Here is a 21,043-nt window from a genome sequence, read left to right as displayed (position 1 = left end):
ACCCATCCATCCATCCATCCATCCATCCATCCATCCATCCATCCACCCACCATCCATCCATCCATCCATCCATCCATCCATCCACCATCCATCCATCCATCCATCCATCCACCCATCCATCCATCCATCCATCCATCCATCCACCTACCCATCCATCCATCCATCCACCTACCCATCCATCCACCATCCATCCATCCATCCACCATCCATCCATCCATCCATCCACCCATCCATCCATCCATCCATCCATCCATCCACCTACCCATCCATCCACCTACCCATCCATCCACCATCCATCCATCCATCCATCCATCCATCCATCCATCCATCCATCCATCCTTCCTTCCTTCCCTCCATAATAACAATATTCCCAGTGTTCACTGATCAATAGATATGGAGTTTAAATACTTGACCAGTTTGTGTATTAGTGAAGAGTTTCAGATTTCTTTAATAAGAACTGAATCCTGGTATAACACATCAGCTATCAGCAGCTTGATAAAACATCAGGCACCTCCCAGGGTGAAATGTAAAGAATGTTTCCTTGTTTACAGGATGCTTTAACCATCCACGTGAACCCCAACAGCAACTCTAACACAGAGCAGAAAATTAGACGAGAAAAAAAAAAAATCGAAACAAAAACTAAATCGGAGAAAAACAAAGATGCCCTGAGAGCTGACAGAGGTGAAAGTGACAGCTTGGTCTGAGGTGAAAGGGTCTGGGAAGCTTCAATCACCCACACATCTTCCTCCTCTGACAGAACAGGTTAGTGAAAGCTTCATCGTGCTCTGACAGGAGGATGAGGAGGAGTAAAGGAGAGGCGGGGGGTGAGGGGAGGCTCGAACTTAAAGGTCAACTTTATCTGCTAAGGACGGGGCAGACACAGCAACATCGCTTTGGGATTTGTTTTTACGGATCACCAAAAAACAGATGTTCTTATTTGGTGTGTGCGTGTCTGACTTCACTGAATCCAAAGAATATCCCCAAAAATATTAAATGAGGAAGAAGGCACTGCTTAAAACACTAATGTTACTGTAACGGTCTTTAAAAGTTCAGCGTGAAGGATTTTCGTAAATACATTTTTATTTGTGTTTAAAACACCTGAAAGAACAGTTTGTGTTTTTCTTTCCTCCCGATGGGTTCCTCACATCTACTCAGGGAGAGGGTTCTCTTCCATGGAGCCCCGCCATGTTTCTACAGTAGGCCAGGAGGGACAATCCAAACACCAGCTCCACAAAGGGGCTTTTTTTTGCAGGTTTTGTGGCCCCCACATGCTTAGAAAAGGTGAGGGCAGCGGTGTTTGTGTGTAATTTGCAACCTCACCACTACATCACATTACATTTCATTTATCTGACTCTTTTATCCAAAGCAACTTACAATAAGTTCATTTCAACCATGAGGGTACAAAACCAGAACAACAAGAATCAAGAAAATACAATTTCTTCCAGAAAGCCAAACTACAAAGTTCTATCAGTAAGTTCTATTTTAAGATACTAAAGTTCTACTGTTCAAGGTGAAGGAGGAGGAGGTGTGTTTTTATTTTGTGGTGGAAGATGTTCAGAGTTTCTGCTGTCCTGATGTCGGTGGGGAGCTCATTCTACCATTTAGGAGCCAGGACAGCAAACAGTCGTGATTTTGTGATGATGTGTCCTCAGTGAGGAGCAACAAGCTGATTGGTAGAAGCAGAGTGGAGGGAGGGGCTGGGATGTAAGGTTGGACCATGTCCTGGATGTAGAGGAGGAGGAGGAGGAGCAGAGGAGGAGGAGCGGAAGGAGCGGGCTGGGATGGAGGGTTGGACCATGTCCTGGATGTAGAGGAGGAGGAGGAGTAGGAGGAGGAGGAGGAGGAGGAGCGGAGGGAGCAGGCTGGGATGTAAGGTTGGACCATGTCCTGGATGTAGACTGGACCCGATCTGTTCTCAGCACGGTATGCATGTACCAATGTTTGGAAACGGATGTGGGCAGCTACTGGTAACCAGTGAAGGGAGAGGAGGAGGAGGAGGAGGAGTGGAGTAGTGTGAGTATAGATGGCACTATATCCACCACACAGACCCTTCAACAAGAATCGTATTTCTTTACTAACATCTGCTGAAGAAACACTGACCAAGAACCAATGCTGTGTTCCAGACGTTGTACTGGTGTTCCAGACGTTATACTCGTGTTCCAGATGTTGCACTCGTGTTCCAGACGTTGTACTCGTGTTCCAGATGTTGTACTCGTGTTCCAGACGTTGTACTGGTTTTCCAGACGTTATACTCGTGTTCCAGACGTTGTACTGGTTTTCCAGACGTTATACTCGTGTTCCAGACGTTGTACTCGTGTTCCAGATGTTGTACTCGTGTTCCAGACGTTGTACTGGTGTTCCAGACGTTGTACTCGTGTTCCAGACGTTGTACTCGTGTTCCAGATGTTGTACTCGTGTTCCAGACGTTGTACTGGTGTTCCAGACGTTGTACTCGTGTTCCAGACGTTGTACTGGTGTTCCAGACGTTGTACTCGTGTTCCAGATGTTGTACTCGTGTTCCAGACGTTGTACTGGTGTTCCAGACGTTGTACTCGTGTTCCAGATGTTATTCTACTCATGTTCCAGACGGTGTTCTACTCGTGTTCCAGACGGTGTTCTACTCGTGTTCCAGAGTGATCTACTCGTGTTCCAGGCGTTCTACTCGTGTTCCAGATGGTGTTCTACTCGTGTTCCAGATGGCGTTCTACTCGTGTTCCAGATGGTGTTCTACTCGTGTTCCAGAGAGTGATCTACTCATGTTACAGGCGTTCTACTCGTGTTCCAGATGGCGTTCTACTCGTGTTCCAGATGGTGTTCTACTCGTGTTCCAGAGAGTGATCTACTCATGTTCCAGGCGTTCTACTCGTGTTCCAGTTGTTGTACTCATGTTCCAGATGTTGTACTGGTGTTCCAGACGTTGTACTGGTGTTCCAGACGTTGTACTCGTGTTCCAGACGTTGTACTGGTGTTCCAGACGTTGTACTGGTGTTCCAGACGTTGTACTCGTGTTCCAGTCGTTCTACACGTATTCCAGGCGTTGTTTTACTCGTGTTCCAGGCGTTGTTCTACTCGTGTTCCAGACGTTGTTCTACTCGTGTTCCAGATGGTGTTCTAATCGTGTTCCAGACGTTGTTCTACTCGTGTTCCAGATGTTCTAATCGTGTTCCAGATGGTGTTCTAATTGCGTTTCAGATGGTGTTCTAATCGTGTTCCAGATGGTGTTCTAATCGTGTTCCAGACGTTGTTCTACTCCTGTTCCAGACATTGTTCTATTCGTGTTCCCGTCGTTCTGCAGGCATCATTTTACTGGTGTTCCAGACGTTATTCTACTCGTGTTCCAGACGGTGTTCTACTCGTGTTCCAGACGGTGTTCTACTCGTGTTCCAGAGAGTGATCTACTCATGTTATAGGCGTTCTACTCGTGTTCCAGATGGTGTTCTACTCGTGTTCCAGATGGCGTTCTACTCGTGTTCCAGATGGTGTTCTACTCGTGTTCCAGAGAGTGATCTACTCATGTTACAGGCATTCTACTCGTGTTCCAGATGGTGTTCTACTCGTGTTCCAGATGGCGTTCTACTCGTGTTTCAGATGGCGTTCTACTCGTGTTTCAGATGGTGTTCTACTCGTGTTCCAGAGAGTGATCTACTCATGTTCCAGGCGTTCTACTCGTGTTCCAGTTGTTGTACTCATGTTCCAGATGTTGTACTGGTGTTCCAGACGTTGTACTGGTGTTCCAGACGTTGTACTCGTGTTCCAGACGTTGTACTCGTGTTCCAGACGTTGTACTGGTGTTCCAGACGTTGTACTGGTGTTCCAGACGTTGTACTCGTGTTCCAGTCGTTCTACACGTATTCCAGGCGTTGTTTTACTCGTGTTCCAGGCGTTGTTCTACTCGTGTTCCAGACGTTGTTCTACTCGTGTTCCAGATGGTGTTCTAATCGTGTTCCAGACGTTGTTCTACTCGTGTTCCAGATGTTCTAATCGTGTTCCAGATGGTGTTCTAATTGCGTTTCAGATGGTGTTCTAATCGTGTTCCAGATGGTGTTCTAATCGTGTTCCAGACGTTGTTCTACTCGTGTTCCAGAGAGTGATCTACTCATGTTACAGGCGTTCTACTCGTGTTCCAGATGTTGTACTCATGTTCCAGACGTTTGTACTGGTGTTCCAGACGTTGTACTGGTGTTCCAGACGTTGTACTCATGTTTCAGACATTGTTCTACTCGTGTTCCCGTCATTATACTCGTGTTCCAGGCGTTCTACTGATGTTCCAGTCGTTCTACACGTATTCCAGGCGTTGTTTTACTGGTGTTCCAGGCGTTGTTCTACTCGTGTTCCAGACGTTGTTCTACTCGTGTTCCAGACGGTGTTCTACTTGTGTTCCAGATGTTATTCTACTCGTGTTCCAGACGGTGTTCTACTCGTGTTCCAGAGGGTGATCTACTTGTGTTCCAGATGGCGTTCTACTCGTGTTCCAGACGTTGTACTGGTGTTCCAGACGTTATACTCGTGTTCCAGACGTTGTACTGGTGTTCCAGACGTTGTACTGGTGTTCCAGACGTTGTACTGGTGTTCCAGACGTTGTACTGGTGTTCCAGTCGTTCTACACGTATTCCAGGCGTTGTTTTACTGGTGTTCCAGGCGTTGTTCTACTCGTGTTCCAGACGTTGTTCTACTCGTGTTCCAGATGGTGTTCTAATCGTGTTCCAGACGTTGTTCTACTCGTGTTCCAGATGGTGTTCTAATCGTGTTCCAGACGTTGTTCTACTCGTGTTCCAGACGTTGTTCTACTCGTGTTCCAGACGTTGTTCTACTCGTGTTCCAGACATTGTTCTATTCATGTTCCCGTCGTTCTGCAGGCATCGTTTTACTGGTGTTTCAGACGTTATTCTACTCGTGTTCCAGATGTTATTCTACTCGTGTTCCAGACGGTGTTCTACTCGTGTTCCAGACGGTGTTCTACTCGTGTTCCAGAGAGTGATCTACTCATGTTACAGGCGTTCTACTCGTGTTCCAGATGGTGTTCTACTCGTGTTCCAGATGGCGTTCTACTCGTGTTCCAGACGGTGTTCTACTCGTGTTCCAGAGAGTGATCTACTCATGTTACAGGCGTTCTACTCGTGTTCCAGATGGTGTTCTACTCGTGTTCCAGATGGCGTTCTACTCGTGTTCCAGATGGCGTTCTACTCGTGTTCCAGATGGCGTTCTACTCGTGTTCCAGACGGTGTTCTACTCGTGTTCCAGATGGTGTTCTACTCGTGTTCCAGATGGCGTTCTACTCGTGTTCCAGATGGCGTTCTACTTGTGTTCCAGACGGTGTTCTACTCGTGTTCCAGACAGTGTTCTACTTGTGTTCCAGATTTTGTACTAGTGTTCCAGATGTTGTACTAGTTTTCCAGAATGAATCACTCAGAACGCTCCAAAACAGAAGTGTGAAACTCTGAACACTTTCCACCCTAAATGGTCACCATCTTGGCTGCGTAGAGGAAGGGGCGGGGCCACCGATTTAAAGGATTTTCAGATTAAAAGCATGTGAGGAAGCTGCAGCTGTTCCTGAACACATGTTTCTTTTCCACTGCTGCTGCTAGACAGAAGAATCAGTGTGTTTATTGAGTGTTAAACAGAGGACACAAAAACACACTGAATTCTGGGTAAAATAATTAAAGATGCAAATATTTTGGAGGGTGATGTGTTCACATGATGAGGTCCCTTCCCTTCAGTGTGTGATGTGAAACAACACTACTTCCTGTACTACACAGTAAGAGTCCTGACAGCATACTGAGCGAAGGATGTCATCTGGAACACAAGTACAACATCTGGATCTCAGCGTTGGTCTCGTCTCTTTTCACCAGGAAGTTTACGCTCTTTTAGCTTAGACTTTGCAGAGATTTCCTTGCCTACACAGCAGAACGAGTCTCCGTCAGGTGTCTGCAGATCGCTGTAACTCTACTTACCTGCAGGTCTTTGATGTTGGGGAAGGGAATCCCAATGGTGAGCACCGCCCTGGCATTGTCATCTGTAAAGTCCAGCCCTTCGCTCACTTTCCCCCGACACACAGCCATCAGCAGGGCGCCATCTACAACACAGGAAATCACACAGTTCATCAGATACTACACACATCAAGTCGCCCACTGCAGCATTGCTTTAACTAACAGCTGGTCCAGAGTCAGTTTGATGACGACCCGTCTCACCTCTTTCCTCACAGTATTTGATGGCATCGTAATACATCTGAAGCAGCTCGTCAAAATCCCCCTTGGCGCCACCGCGGGGCTCCGTGATCACCGTCTTCTTCTGCTCCAGCTTCTCCCAGAGACCCGTGTTGATCCACCGCTCTCTCAGCTTGTCCAGCATCTGATCACATCCACAGGAAGCACAGCGGCTGTAAACATGAACACTGCCTCGCTCTTGAAAGAAAGCAACAGGATCTCTCAGAACCAGAACTCAAAAACAATCAACTCAGAATCGGACTGTTCTGTATAACAGAACATATTATAGTGAAGGAGCTGGCACATCGTTTAGAGAGAACACAGTCACTCTTCAAAAGCAAAACGTAAATTAACCAATGTTCCCTAAACGCCTCATATGCAAGTTACTGTTAGATGCTGCAATTAACCGATCTTCCCTAAACGCCTCATATGCAAGTTATTGTTAGATACTTCAATTAACCAATGTTCCCTAAACACTTCATGCAAGTTATTGTTAGATGCTGCAATTAACCGATCTTCCCTAAACGCCTCATATGCAAGATATTGTTAGATGCTACAATAACCGATGTTCCCTAAACGCCTCATATGCACGTTATTGTTTGATGCTTCAATTAACCGATGTTCCCTAAACACCTCATGCAAGTTATTGTTTGATGCTGCCATTAACGAATTTTCCCTAAATGCCTCATATGCAAGTTAGTTACAGTTCCCTGAACTGAGACTGAACTGGCTGAGAGAAGCCTTCAGTTAACGCGGCGCACAAAACTCAGAAAAAAAATTGTTTTAAAAGAGTGAAATCAGAGTTCTAATGTCAGATTTAGTTGGAAGTTGGAACGGAGTGATTATTTAAATTAGTACAGCTGCACAAACGTTCTAAATATTTAGGCTTCATATGCTAATCGCTGTGGCTCCTGACGCTGATGAGGTTTACTGCTGGTAAGCACAGCAAAAGTTCTGCGTTTTAAAAGGAAAATGTATTCAAATGTATTAGTGCTCCTCAAAACGAAAGACTGGATATAAAAGAGTTCGTAGCTTCAGGTCTGTAAAATGGTTCCGATGCAAAAGTGTCTTCAGCTGCAATACCAGCGAGTGCCACTAGAGGTCGGCTCCAAAAAGCCTCCGGCTCCATAGACTCCCATTCAACTTCTCTCATCAAATCCAAAGTGAATAAAATGTGTCCATCAGTTATCTCGGTGTTGTTAGCTAAAGTCACTCCTTCTTATTAGTTTTCTGGAGGTCCATCTGAAAATAATCCCTCATTCATTAGAAAAGAAGATTCAAGAAGACCTGTTTTTGGGTGGCGTGTCTGTTTGATTGACAGGCCTGTGGTGCAGTCAGGTTACAGCTATCGGTGGGCGGGACGTAGTATCGTCAGGTTTCCAATCAGATCGGTCAGATCCACCTCTGGCTCCTCCCCCAGCTCGTCCAAATATGGTCACTTCCTGCTCCAAACTGCTCCGAACTAGCAAAGATGGTGACGGACAGAATCTGAACTGGAGGATTCATAACGTTCACAAACCAACGATGACATCACTGCTGGTTGATGACATCACTGATGGTTGATGACCTCACTGATGGATGATGACCTCACTGATGGATGTTGCTTGTTAATAAAGTTAATCTGTGACTAACAAGGATCTTCTAAATGTTGTAAATGTGAAAATGAGAAGTTTTGCCAAAGATGTGCTCACTGTTTAGAAAATCTAAAATAATTCAACTTGTAGCTTGTAACTGACACTAGTTCTGATCATTCAGTATATCAATATATATAATATAATATATATATTCAGTGTTTACTGATACAGACTACAAAAGACTAAGACATTATGGGTTAAAAGGGGTTTGAGAAGCAACTTGGATTTAACAGTTTAAACTGGCGCAAATACAACCTGAAAACAAGGCATATAAAAAAGGAGATGATTTCCAGAGGGATACTGAAGGCCGAATGTGGCTGCATGTCAAGGAGAAATATGAATGCCGCGCAGGGCTCGGTACTGTAACGCATTATGACACTTCACGTCTGAAACAAGCCTGCCACAGGAAAAGCATTTAGCTCTCCATGTTTGCTCCTGTGTCCTCAAACAGCTTGGATTTCCTGTCTTTCACTTGGCAGAGAGCTGATGTGTTTAAACCTCCTCTGCAATAAAAATCACTGTTGCTGTACTATTGTTAGTGCAAAAAGTCAGCAGCTCTCAGGGGAGGCACATTGATCTAAAAGCCCTCATCCTCGCATGGCCCCACTCATGTCTGTGCTGTGCAGATTACATCCTTGAATAAGCATGGCTTCACAATCAAAAAGAAGCTTCACTGGCTCGGAAATGTGTTAGAAGGGTCAAATAAAAGTTCCTCTCAGTCAGCAGAAAACTTCTCAACAGGCTGAAAGTGTGAAGCTGCAGCCAGATGCAGCTCCACACACACACACACACACACACACACACACACACACACACACACACACACACACACACACACACACACACACACACACACACACACAGCCCACCAGTGCTCCCCTGAATAGCAGCAGAAATCGAGTGTGTTCAGAAGACAGCAGAATGCGACAGCAGCAGTGAGGCTGGTTGTTCTCATGCCAGTGTGAGTGGTGAAATGAAGCGTGGGAAACATTTCATCAGGTTGGAGCCTCCTAAAACAGGAGCAGTCAGGACACTGGCATTAATAAAACATGACACATTTGCTAAATATGCAGTGTTACATCGACGAGGAACCCCCTTACGTGCATCTTCCACTCTGCAAACTGTTTTGCTTTGCAGCGCAATCCTGAGCTGGAGATGAATAATTAATGTTATGTACTTTAGGCAGATCTACCTCTAGACAAAACAGCCATTATCTGCCAGGCTGCACTTGGAAAGGAGCCGATTCCACCAGGAGATGAGAACAAACGGGTCTCACTGATGAGGCTGATGTGACCGGTGCTGCAAAAACTGGATTTAAGTGTTTTTTTTAAATAAACAGCCAAAGAACAATGTACAAAGTAAACCTGAAATCCATTCTGGTAGTCGATCTCTGTTCATCGGTGCTACCAGAGCAAACCCAGGAACATTTTAGTACTGCGCTAGTTTCAATTCAATTCAGTCAGTTATCTGCTGCCAGGTTCAACTCTGACAGCCACTTTTATCAAACATGTATGTATGTATTATTTGTGATTGTTGAGATCAGAAATGTTTGATTTTGCGGTGGATCTTGTCAATGTAATTTGTGGAGTTTTAAGTGAGATTCTTTTCAAAAAATTGCGGGAATTCGAAAAAGTTACAAGTTCAAAAAGAAAAATAAGATTTTTATTTTAATCACTACCTGATAAATAAATAAATATATAATCACTTCCTGTCATGCGTCACATCAGAAATATTTTAGTTCTAATCTTTTTTCATGTGTTTATTGAACTTGGAGCCGTGGAGATAAAAGTTCCTAAAAGTTCCTAAAAGTTCCTAAAAGGTCCTAAAAGCTGCGTATGTTTCCAGAACAGAGCGTCTGTGACTGGAATATAGAAACAAGGACGACATCAGCTGTCAAAATAAGAGCTTTAGATGCTGTTTAATTCATGTTCATTCAACACATAGACCTGCTGGATGAAACAAACAAAGAGACGTCTCTGACAACTGGACGTGTGGAGAAAACTCATTTAACATCCAGTAATATGGAATCACTTCCTTTGATCACAAACATTTAATCACATCATTTTAATGTGAAGAACACATTTCCCATAAACCACGTCACTTCCTGTTTCTCCTCTTGTTCCTGTTCCTCCGGTGAACAGTTTTATTTGGAGATGAAAACAGGAGCAGAGACTTTCTGATTGAAATGAGGAGTTATTGTTGTTAATGAAGAGAGTTTAGTTTGAAAAGATTTACTTTATGTTTTAATACTTTCAGCTCATTCTGATGATGACGTTTTTTGTGATATTGCAGAGTTTGCTTGAAGATGCTTTAATTATTGCGATCGGAGGGACTGATTAAGTTTAAATTTTTGTTTGACGTGAATCAGTGGTGGTGTCTCCAATCACGTACTTCGTGTTCACACTGCAGGCAAACCGGATTTTTTTCCTCAAATCCCATCTTGAGGACAGACTGTCCGCTCTGTTATTTGCTCGTGAACAGTTTGGATTTGGTGCGTCCAGACTGATCCTGACGTCACCAACCCATCTGCATGGGTTGCTATGGTAACGACGTACGCATTTTTTTCCAACTCTGAAGCTGCCGGCGCTGAAGTGGCTTCTATCCGCAGGGTTTTGTTGTCGTTGTCCACCACAGCACCTAAATCTACACTTTCTGATAGCTCTGCTAGCGGTAGCATCCATTCTGCTCACGCTGAAAAGGACGTTGTCACCGTGTGACGCAAGAAGTCCGATCTGAGCCAGCAGAGCGCGTCTAAAGTGAGACGCATTCGTAGAAATCTGACTGGAGTTGCATTTCAAACCTCCACAAGGTTTTTTTTTGTTGTTCAGATTTTCTGAAATCCATCTAGATACGACAGAAATGTGATTTGTGCTGGCGGTGTGAACACATCTCAGTTCACCTCCTTCTGTACTACACGAGTTTCAACAGGGTAGTGGTGTCTCAAATCGCACACTGCTGTCCTGCACTCATTGGAAATAACCGTAACATTTGAATGCATCGCCCGGCAACATATCTGCTGGCTTTGTCTGGTTATTTTACCTAAATATGAACTTTTGTTTGGCTGCGTACAACTCGCATGAATATGGTCCTGCAGCTTTAGACAACAGGTTGGTGGACGCTCCGATTCTACTTTGTATGAAAAGTGTTTCAGACTGAATTGGTGCACCATCCTGGTACTTATAGTTTACTGCATCTTCCTGTGCTGTGAAAACACTTACACACTCAAAATAGCAAAATTAAGTGTCAAGTATGTGAGACGCAGCCCGACTGTGTTAAGCTGGTCAACCAACCGTCCACCGTGTGGCGCGCACACCGACCACAAACACCAAACCTCCGATCAGTGACATTCACAACCAGGTGGCCGGATCATCAGGTAGCAAAGCGCTTCCTGTCACCTGGTCAGGTTTCCATGTCATAAACTAATAAAAGTCCTCCGAGGTGCTCTTTCACACATCCACATCCACACTGTCAATACTCTGGAACCATCAACCACCAGAACTACTGGGAGCAGGATTCACTCTTTCTGTGCTGCAGGAGGACCTCCAGCTCCATAATCCACTGGAGGCTGCTGTGTCGTAGACTCAGAGGACATCTGAGAGCTCAGCAGTTCTCCTGAGGCGGTGACCAGAGCTGCTTTCTCCAACAAGCGGTGGAAGAATCAAACTCTTCCACCAGAAGTTCCCAAAGAGAAACGAGGACTCGCTGTTCATCCAACCAGGAGAATCTTTCTCTCCTCTACAAACAGAGGTCAAGCGAAGCGGTGCGTTTGAGATGAAAGCTTCTCCGATGATGAATTCAGATGTGTTCATTCGGTGACTTGTCTGTTGTTTTTGTACACAGGACCAGGAGTCACCCTTCCTTTCAGCAGCCCAACATGGCAGCTGTTGAAACGCACCCTCATCTACTCCAGGTATGTATTTACTGAATATATTCAGTTCATACGTGGTTCAAGCAGCGCTCGGTCCATGTTAGACCATGTTGAACTACAGCTGGGAGGACGGCTGCAGACTCTGTGAGGGAGGAGCATAACTGACTCTAAAAACATGATGTACTGGGTTTATCAAACAGAAGGACAACAGTGTGAAACCTTTTGAAAAAGGATATGTGTAATAAAGGGGCAAAATATTTCACAATGTGAAACAACAGATCTGCAAAAAATACCACTTTGGTAGCGATGTTCTAACAACACAGTTGAATTCACTACAGGAACACGGATAACATCCACTAAACCAGGGGTGGGCAAACTACGGCCCGCGGGCCACATCCGGCCCGTTGGTCTTTTTAATCCGGCCCGCCGAAGATTGGTACAGAATTGCCCAAATCAAATCAAATCATATCATAATTATGACTGCATTCATTTGACCTCGTCCTGTGATACCTGGCGGTCCACCAGGTGGCGCACTAGGCGCAGTGACACATTGACTTGATTTTGCGGAGGCCGGGCTGCTCTCTGTTGTTACTCTGCTGCTGCTCTGAACACATCTGCAACAATGAACGGGCCAAAGAAAAGAAAAGTCGACAGCGAGCGCCGAGTGTTTCATAAGGAACGGACGACTAAATCCTTTTTCACTGAAGTCCGGTCGAAGGCCGTGTGTCTTATTTACCAAGAAACCGTTACGGTTTTAAAGGAATACAACATCAGCTGTCACTTTTCCACCAAGCATGCTAATTGCGCTAACAACCAGTCAACGCGGGAACGGACGGCGACCGCTCGGAGGTCGGCAGATCGTTTGCAGGATCAGCAAAACACCTTCATCTGACAAACTGCCATCCAAGAATCAAGCACGAAGGCAAGCTATTTGCTGGCATTCAAATTAGCAAAGACCAGCAAGCCTTTCTCCGAAGGGGAGTTTCTCAAAGAGTGCTGGTAGAGACAGCAGGTGTCTTGTGTCCTGAGAGCAAGAACAAATTAGAAAACATGAGCTCATCACGCAGGACGGTGACTCGCCGTGTTGAGATGATTGACGAAGACTTGGCTAGCAAGCTAAACAAAAAAGCGGAGTCATTTACATTATAATCCTTGGCATTGGACGAAAGTAACGACATAAAGGACACCGCTCAGCTTTTAATGTTTATCAGGGGGATTAATGGCAATTTTGAGATAACCGGAGTTTTTGGCCGTGGAATCCCTGAAGGGGAAAACGCGGGGAGAGGACTTGTATGACGGCGTGTCGGGGGTCATCGAGAGGCTCCAGCTACCTCGGAGTAGCTCACCAACGTTACCACGGACGGATCGACAAATCTGACTGGAAAAAACGTCGGGTTGCTCAAAAGAATCCAGGAGAGGGTGAAAGAGGACAACCCTGAGCAGGAGGACATTTTCTTACACTGTAAATCCGTCCTGCAGTTCGACCATGTGGTGAAGCCAGTTGTAAAAGTGATGAACTTTATTGGAGCGAGGAGACTTCACCATCCTCAGTTTATTAAGTTTCTTGAAGAAACTGACTCTGATCACCAGGACTTGCTTCACCACTCCAACGTCCGCTGGTTAAGTTTGGGGAAAGTATGTCAACGAGTGTGGGAGCTCAAACAGGAGATTATCTCATTTTTGGAGCTACTTGAGAAAGCTGACGATTTTCCTGAGCTGAGTGACACAGATTGTCTTTGTGATTTGTCTTTTGTTGAGGACGTACTGACACACATGAATGAGCTGAACGTGAAGCTACAAGGGAAAGACCAGTTTGTGCATGAAATGTACACAAACGTCAGAGCCTTCAAAACCAAGCTAGCTTTATTCTCAAAGCAAATGTCAAACAAGTCATTTGCTCATTTCCCCACACCGGCTACGCTGAAAGACGTCCTCGACATGAAGACATACAGGAAATCACTGGACGACCTGCACGGAGGATTCTGCCATCGGTTCTCTGATTTTGGAAAAATTGACAAGTCCCTTCAGCTGGTGTCGCGTCCCTTCAGCTGGTGTCATGTCCCTTCAGCTGGTCTCATGTCCCTTCACACAAGACCCTGAAACGGCGCCACAGGAGTTTCAGTGTGAACTGATTGATCTCCAATGTGACACCGTCTTCAAGGAGAAGTTCAACTCTCTTAAACTGGATGAGTTTTCTGCTTCATTAAAGCAGCCAAATTTCCAAACATCCAGAAGATGTCCCAGAAGATGCTGGTGTTGTTTGTCTCTACGTACGTGTGTGAACAGACTTTTAGTGTGATGAACACCAACAAAGCACCTCACAGATCCCAGTTGAGTGATGAACACCTCAGATCTGTTCTGAGAACACAACAAAACTAACACCAGACTTCGATGCTCTGACAAAGAAGGTGATCAACAACACTGTTCCCAGTTAAAGTGAATGTACGTATTAACACTGTGATGCCTTTTTTATGTTTATGTTTGATATGTATGCATCTGGTGCTGGCCCGGCCCGTCTGTCAAATTTTAAAAGTCAATGTGGCCCCTGAGCCAAAAAGTTTGCCCACCCCTGCACTAAACAAACATGTTAAGTATTTATCAGGAGATTGCAATAATTAACAAATTCAAGCAGACTCGTCAATATTTTAGTTTTTTTTTTTATTCCCGCAATTTTTCCGCAAAAAACTGTCGTCATCATAATCTGCGCTGAAAGTATTAAAACAAAGTAAATCTTTTAAACAAAACTCTCTTTAATAACAACAATAACTCCTCATTTCAACCAGAAAGTCTCTGCTCCTGTTTTCATCTCCAAATAAAACTGTTCACCGGAGAAACAGGAACAAGAGGAGAAACAGGAAGTGACGGGGTTTGTGGGAAATGTGTTCTTCACATTAAAATGATGATTAAATGTTTGTGATCAAAGGAAGTGATTCCATATTACTGGATGTTAAATGAGTTTTGTCCACACGTCCAGTTGTCAGAGACGTCTCTTTGTTGGTTTCATCCAGCAGGTCTACAGTGGTGTGAAAAAGTGTTTGCCTCCTTCCTGATTTCTTATTTTTTTGCATGTCTGTCACACTTAAATGTTTCAGATCATCAAACACATTTAAATATTAGTCAAAGATAACACAAGTAAACACAAAATGCAGTTTTTAAATGAAGGTTTTTATTATTAAGGGAGAAAAGAAATCCAAACCCACATGGCCCTGTGTGAAAAAGTGTTTGCCCACTCCTGTTAAAACATAACTTAACTGTGGTTTATCACCCGAGTTCAATTTCTCGAGCCACACCCAGGCCTGATTACTGACACACCTGTTCTCAATCCAGAAATCACTTCAATAGGACCTGCCTGACAAAGTGAAGTAGACCTAAAGATCATCAAAAGATAGACATCATGCCGAGATCCAAAGACATTCAGGAACAAATGAGAAAGAAAGTAATCTAATCTATCAGTCTGGAAAAGGTTCTAAAGCCATTTCTAAAGCTTTGGGACTCCAGAGAACCACAGTGAGAGTCATTATCCACAAATGGAGAAAACATGGAACAGTGGTGAACCTTCCCAGGAGTGGCCGGCCGACCAAAATTACCCCGAGAGAGCAGCGACGACTCATCCGAGAGGTCACAAAAGACCCCACGACAACATCCAAAGAACTGCAGGCCTCACTTGCCTCAGTTCAGGTCAGTGTTCATGACTCCACCATAAGAAAGAGACTCGGCAGAAATGGCTGCATGGCTGAGTTCCCAGACCAAAACCACCGCTGAGCAAAAACAACATTAAGGCTCGTCTCATTTTTACCAGAAAACATATTGATGATCCCCGAGACTTTTGGGAAAATACTCTGTGGACTGACGAGACCAAAGTTGAACTTTTTGGAAGGTGTGTGTCCCGTTACATCTGGAGTAAAAGTAACACTGCATTTCAGAAGAAGAACCTCATACCAACAGTAAAATATGGTGGTGGTAGTGTGATGGTCTGAGGCTGTTTTACTGCTTCAGGACCTGGAAGACTTGCTGTGATCAATGGAACCATGAATTCTACCGTCTACCAAAACATCCTGAAGGAGAACGTCCGGCCGTCTGTTCGTGACCTCAAGCTGAAGCCAACTTGGGTTCTGCAGCAGGACAATGATCCAAAACACACCAGCAAGTCCACCTCTGAATGGATGAAGAAAAACAAAATGAAGACTTTGGAGTGGCCTCGTCAAAGTCCTGACCTGAATCCTATGAGATGCTGTGGCATGACCTTAAAAAGGAGGTTGGTGCTGGAAAACCCTCCAATGTGTCTGAATTACAACAACTCTGTAAAGATGAGTGGGCCAACATTCATCCACAGCTGGAAAAGACTCATTGCAAGTTATCACAAACGCTTGATTGCAGTTGTTGCTGCTGAGGGTGGTCCAACCAGTTATTAGGTTTAGGGGGAAACACTTTTTCACACAGGGCCATGTGGGTTTGGATTGTTTTTCTCCCTTAATAATAAAAACCTTCATTAAAAAACTACATTTTGTGTTTACTTGTGTTATCTTTGACTAATATTTATATTTGTTTGATGATCTGAAACATTTAAGTGACAAACATGCAAAAAAAATAAGAAATCAGGAAGGAGGCAAACACTTTTTCACACCACTGTGTGTGTTGAATGAACATAAATTAAACAGCATCTAAAGCTCTTATTTTGACAGCTGATGTAGTCCTTGTTTATATTAGAACTAAAATATTTCTGTGATGTGCAGCATGATTATTATCACAGGAAGTGATTATAGATTTATGGAATTTTTTGTAATTCCTGAAAGTTTATCCAAAAAACTCCCTTAAAACTCCACAAATTACATCGACATTTTTGAGAAAATCAGCTGCAAAATTAAAACATTTTGATCGTAACAATCGCAAAAAAACTCCTCGAAATCTGGGAGGGACCGATTCATAAATGGGTATTATTAATACAAATTTCTGCAAGGTAAGCCATTTGAGTTATATTACTGGTGTTTCTTTTATCACCCCAGTTTGCATTGATGCACACCCGTCGCAGGAATCCGACTGCATGGCTGGAGGTGTGAAACTGAGCATTTTACTGTGCAGTCAAACGGATCTTCAGCACCTTCAGCAAAGGCTTTCAACCATGAGAGTGTTAGACACTCAACAGAGAAATTACAGACACAAAAATTACAGACATGAGCAGCTTCATGAATAATTCAGGGTGACATCTGACAGAGACCTGCTGTTTAGCTGGCAGACGGGCTCCAACACGCCAATCTACAGACAACATCGTTTTATAATCAGCAGACAAAATGCTAAAGAATAATGAAAACAGCCAGCAGTGGTTCAGGCCTGCCAACACAATGGTGTGGGATCCACCACAATAACAACTATCAGCACTATAAATCACATCCCACTGCAGTTACAGGAGCTTCACAGTTAGTTTCAGTATTTTAAAGAGAATTAATTTGTTGCCCGGCACTTTTAAACTTGAGGAGATCTCACAGCAGCACAGTTATGATGCCTATTCAACATGACTAGGAATGAGCAGTATTTAGCACACAAGAGGGCACAACAAAGTGTGAATAATTCATGGTCCTTTCTAGGCACGGTGGGTACAATGCTCAGCCTCTGCCGGTGACACGGTAAAGTGGGCCAGATCTTTCTGCCAATTGGGACGGGGTGGTGAAACAAGACAGAAGCAGTGAACTGTAGTCTTTCTCGCACTTTTACACTTCTGCTCTCTTTCCCCCCCTCTACTATCTCCCCATCTTTCACCTCCCCTGCATCCGGCCTCACTCTATCTCCTTCCCCGTGTCCCCGGTGTCAGTGAGCTGTGTGGCGACACATCGCAGCTCCTCTAGTGCCTGCTGAATTATAGAAGCGGTTTGGAGGCGACGGCATTAATGAAACATGCAGCCAGGAGCCACATTTCGCGGTGGCGAGGGAAGACGTGTTGTTGCGGTGTGAATTATTCAGCCCCAAAATATCACAGCAACCATCACGGCAAGACTGGTGGCAAGAAGCCACCTCTGGCCTGCTGCTCTTCCCTGGTCGTGTGCGCTACACATCCCGGCCACGCCGCCGGTGACAGCGCAGCGCTGCAAAAACGCTGCCGGCTGCCCAGAGAGGACGACACACTTCGGCTTCTCCTCTTCAAAATGCAGCTGAACCCAGTTAAATATAAAGAGTTTAAATTTCTTCTGCCTATTTCATTAGATGCAGAGAGGCCTTATGTGTCCACCGACCTACATGCAGAGCTCAGATATCACATCATGCAGATAATCTATCACGTTCTACACTGAGTGGCGTTTAGTAAACAAGAACTGTTAGATAAGTTGGCAAAATGTCCCTCAAATGCATTTAAAATATTGTGAGAAACTGTTGTTGAAGATCTTTTAGCATTTGTAAGGACCTTCTAATAAACATAAATAATATACTACCTTTTTTTTAGTGTTAAAAATCCCATGAAAAGACCAAAATGGGTGAGTCTCTGAGTACCCTCAGACATCGTTAGTATGTCCAATAATGAGGAAAATGTTTAAAAATGAATATAAATACAGACTTTGATTTTTTTTTTTTTTTTAAAGTGTCATAAAACAGCTGAACACCATTTTGAACCATTGTTACTCACAGAGGAGGAAATAGTTCAACTGTAAGAGTCAAAGTAAATATAATGAAAGAACAGGTGCAGTACAACAGCTTTTCTCACTCATGTTTTAATTATAAAAACATTTGGAGAAGAAAAAAGACGTATCACATGATGCCTGTTACCAACCAACAACCGCTTCACTGGTGGTTTTGGTCTTTTCATGGGATTTGTTGACGCTCAAAGAAATATAAATAACACCAGCTTTAATCTACAACTACGCATAAGTTAGTGCAAACAGCCAGCTACACTACTGCTGTTCTCTACACACCTTAAAAATGGTCTTAAACAATCAGGTCAGTGCAGTTATTAAAGTCATTTATCAAGCAAGCTGCGCAAGATTTCAATTTTGTGTTTTGGACAAATCCAATTGAAAGATGTCACCGTTGAACATCCTCACGGTGAGCTTTTTGTTCATGAAACATCGGACAGAAACTTCAGTCTTTCTTATATCATCTGTGTAGTTTCCCCTTTAAGTTTGACAGGAACAAATCATTGCTTCTGTGGTTGAAGGAGGTAACAAACAGATGAGTCAGGCACCGTCCAGCATGTGCTTTTCAAGTCTGAAAATGTGAGCCTTCCAAAAAAAAAGCTCCAGTAACCCTGAAGTTTCCACTGTAAAACCTCAAATAAAACATCAGCTCGGCTCTAACTAAATTCAGCAGCGATATACTAGACGGAGCCATGAATGTAAAGTGCTCCCAAACAGACAGACAGAGGCTCCTTCAGGATAACAGCACCGTGTGATTAGTGCTGCAGACACCCTGAGCTGCTGAGGGCAGTCTGGTTTGACTTTGATTTGACACGAGGCGGGCCGAGCCCAGGCGCCAGCGCCGGGTACGTCTTCACACAGACAGCGAGGCGACATCACCTAATGGCCCTTATCTCAATCTCCTTTAAAAGCATCTTGTATTCCCCGCCATCTTTTCACCTCTGAAAAACCCTGTGCTTTTTTTTTTTTTTTTTAATAAACCATCAATCCACCTCTCCTGTGGAGCATCGGTCCTTTCCTTTGGCGACGGAGCCCAGACAGCCAACCTGCTGTGGTTTTAATGGGCATTAACTGGGGGACTGTTGAGGCTAAAGTGCTACAAAACCACAGCGGTGCAGCCACCTCTCTGGAAAACTGCGTGGGACCATGATTACCATGTGTGGATGTGCATCCTTAAAGAAACAACTGAACACACTTTTGAGTTTTCTAAAAAGACACGTCGCTAGTAGCAAAAAGTCAGATTCAGATAGGTTTGATGTTTTCTTACTAACTCTGAATTTAAAGAAGTGCTGTTGACTTTGTGAGTTTCTGTGTGTGAATGTGAAGGCAGAGCCTTCAGGGACTCCTCTTTGGCCCAACGAGGCCTTTTCGTCCCACTGTTCCCTCTGTCCATCCCAGAAGCAGCTGCGCACGATAGCCATCACCTCGACGCACCGAACAGGGATGTCTGGAGACGACCTCTGTGTGGACTACATACACACAAACGCACACATCGCAGGGCAGACGGGACTCCGCGGCACCAAGTAGGCCTCCATGGGCTCCAATTAATACCCCAGCCCTTCATATCCCCTCATCTCCTCATCTTTAAGAGCTGACTGCAGATTAAATATTTATGCCTCAGCACAGAGAGAGATAGAAGACTCCTACATGGCTATCAATAATAAAAAAAAAAAACATCCCACAGCTCATAGTCGCTGCTCGGCTGGCATCACAGGCGGACAAAAAGGAAGGTAAAACGAGAAAACAACAAGGCCCAGAGTCTTAGCTTTCCCTCCCCGTTTGCACGGCCGTGTCATCGGCTGTTTGAGAGCGCAACTGGATAGCAAGCAAACACGGAGTGCAGAGAAATCCAACCGATGATCCCTGGATGGGACACACGTCCGACACGGACCACGCAAACACGCCAAAGGCAAAAACAGAAAATGGCCAAGGGCAAAACACAGTCGTGAAAAGTTCTCCGTTTGTCTCATCACAGCTAAACACAATGCAGCAGAGCTGCTGGGATCCACAACACAAAACAGGAAGTGAGTGTTGAATGGAAGAGATGTTTTTCACAGCTGTCACGCTGAATCAATAAGTCAAAGTGAAGAATTGGATGAGAAAGATAAGGGACTGTCAAAAGAAAATGAAGGGGATGGATTTAGTATTTTTGCTGCATCTGTCTTTACATCAATTACAGTCACCTCAAAACCTGTTTGACAAGTTTCATCACTCGTTTCAAAGGCGTAGAAATTGAGAGAAGTCGTGATCACTTCCTGTAAAGAATACGACTTTTAATGGAAAATGTGATCAGCTCTCAGCATGTCTTGTTTCAGAGGTGCACGCTCTGAAATGAACCCGAATGGTTGACAGATGATTATTGCAATATATGAAATGCAGAAAAAACAACATATGCAACAGAAGCAATATGTTTTGAGGAGACATGTTGGCTGAACTGCTCACAATTCATTCACACCGCTTCCAGACACAGCTTCAATTTAAAGTCTAGACATCGGAGACCCACTGCATTTACAATAAGGAGAGTTGACTTTAAATTCCCCATGTTTCTTACAGTATGGTAATTGACCACATGTAACATGTGCAATGTGGACAAACACACACAATGACGTCTGAAATCCACTTGTCCCTCAGTAAGCTAATGTGACAACTGAGCCACAGGGACATCAATTATTCAGGGACAAAAACGCATAACAAACAAAGGGGGACAAAGTGTCTATGAGT

The 21,043-nt window shown here is 44.2% G+C and overlaps 1 protein-coding gene across 2 annotated transcripts in view; it reads right to left on the bottom strand.

The window, feature by feature from the left end:
- Positions 1-21,043, bottom strand: part of brip1 (BRCA1 interacting helicase 1) — a 96,845-nt gene that overhangs the window by 55,145 nt on the left and 20,657 nt on the right. For both annotated transcript variants that reach the window (XM_069166538.1, XM_069166539.1), the window contains exons 15-16: positions 6,189-6,348; positions 5,952-6,073 (exon numbers count right to left, since the gene is read on the bottom strand). In XM_069166538.1, coding sequence (XP_069022639.1) covers positions 5,952-6,073; positions 6,189-6,348 — 282 coding nt within the window. The remainder of the gene's footprint in view (positions 1-5,951; positions 6,074-6,188; positions 6,349-21,043) is intronic.

This window comes from Embiotoca jacksoni, unplaced genomic scaffold, assembly GCF_022577435.1.
Source record: "Embiotoca jacksoni isolate LCO1_2020_lvr unplaced genomic scaffold, fEmbJac1.0.p SCAF_39, whole genome shotgun sequence".
In the NCBI taxonomy this organism is placed as follows: domain Eukaryota; kingdom Metazoa; phylum Chordata; class Actinopteri; family Embiotocidae; genus Embiotoca; species Embiotoca jacksoni.
The sequence above is the reverse complement of the archived record's forward strand: the minus strand, read 5'-3'. Positions and strand labels throughout refer to the sequence as shown.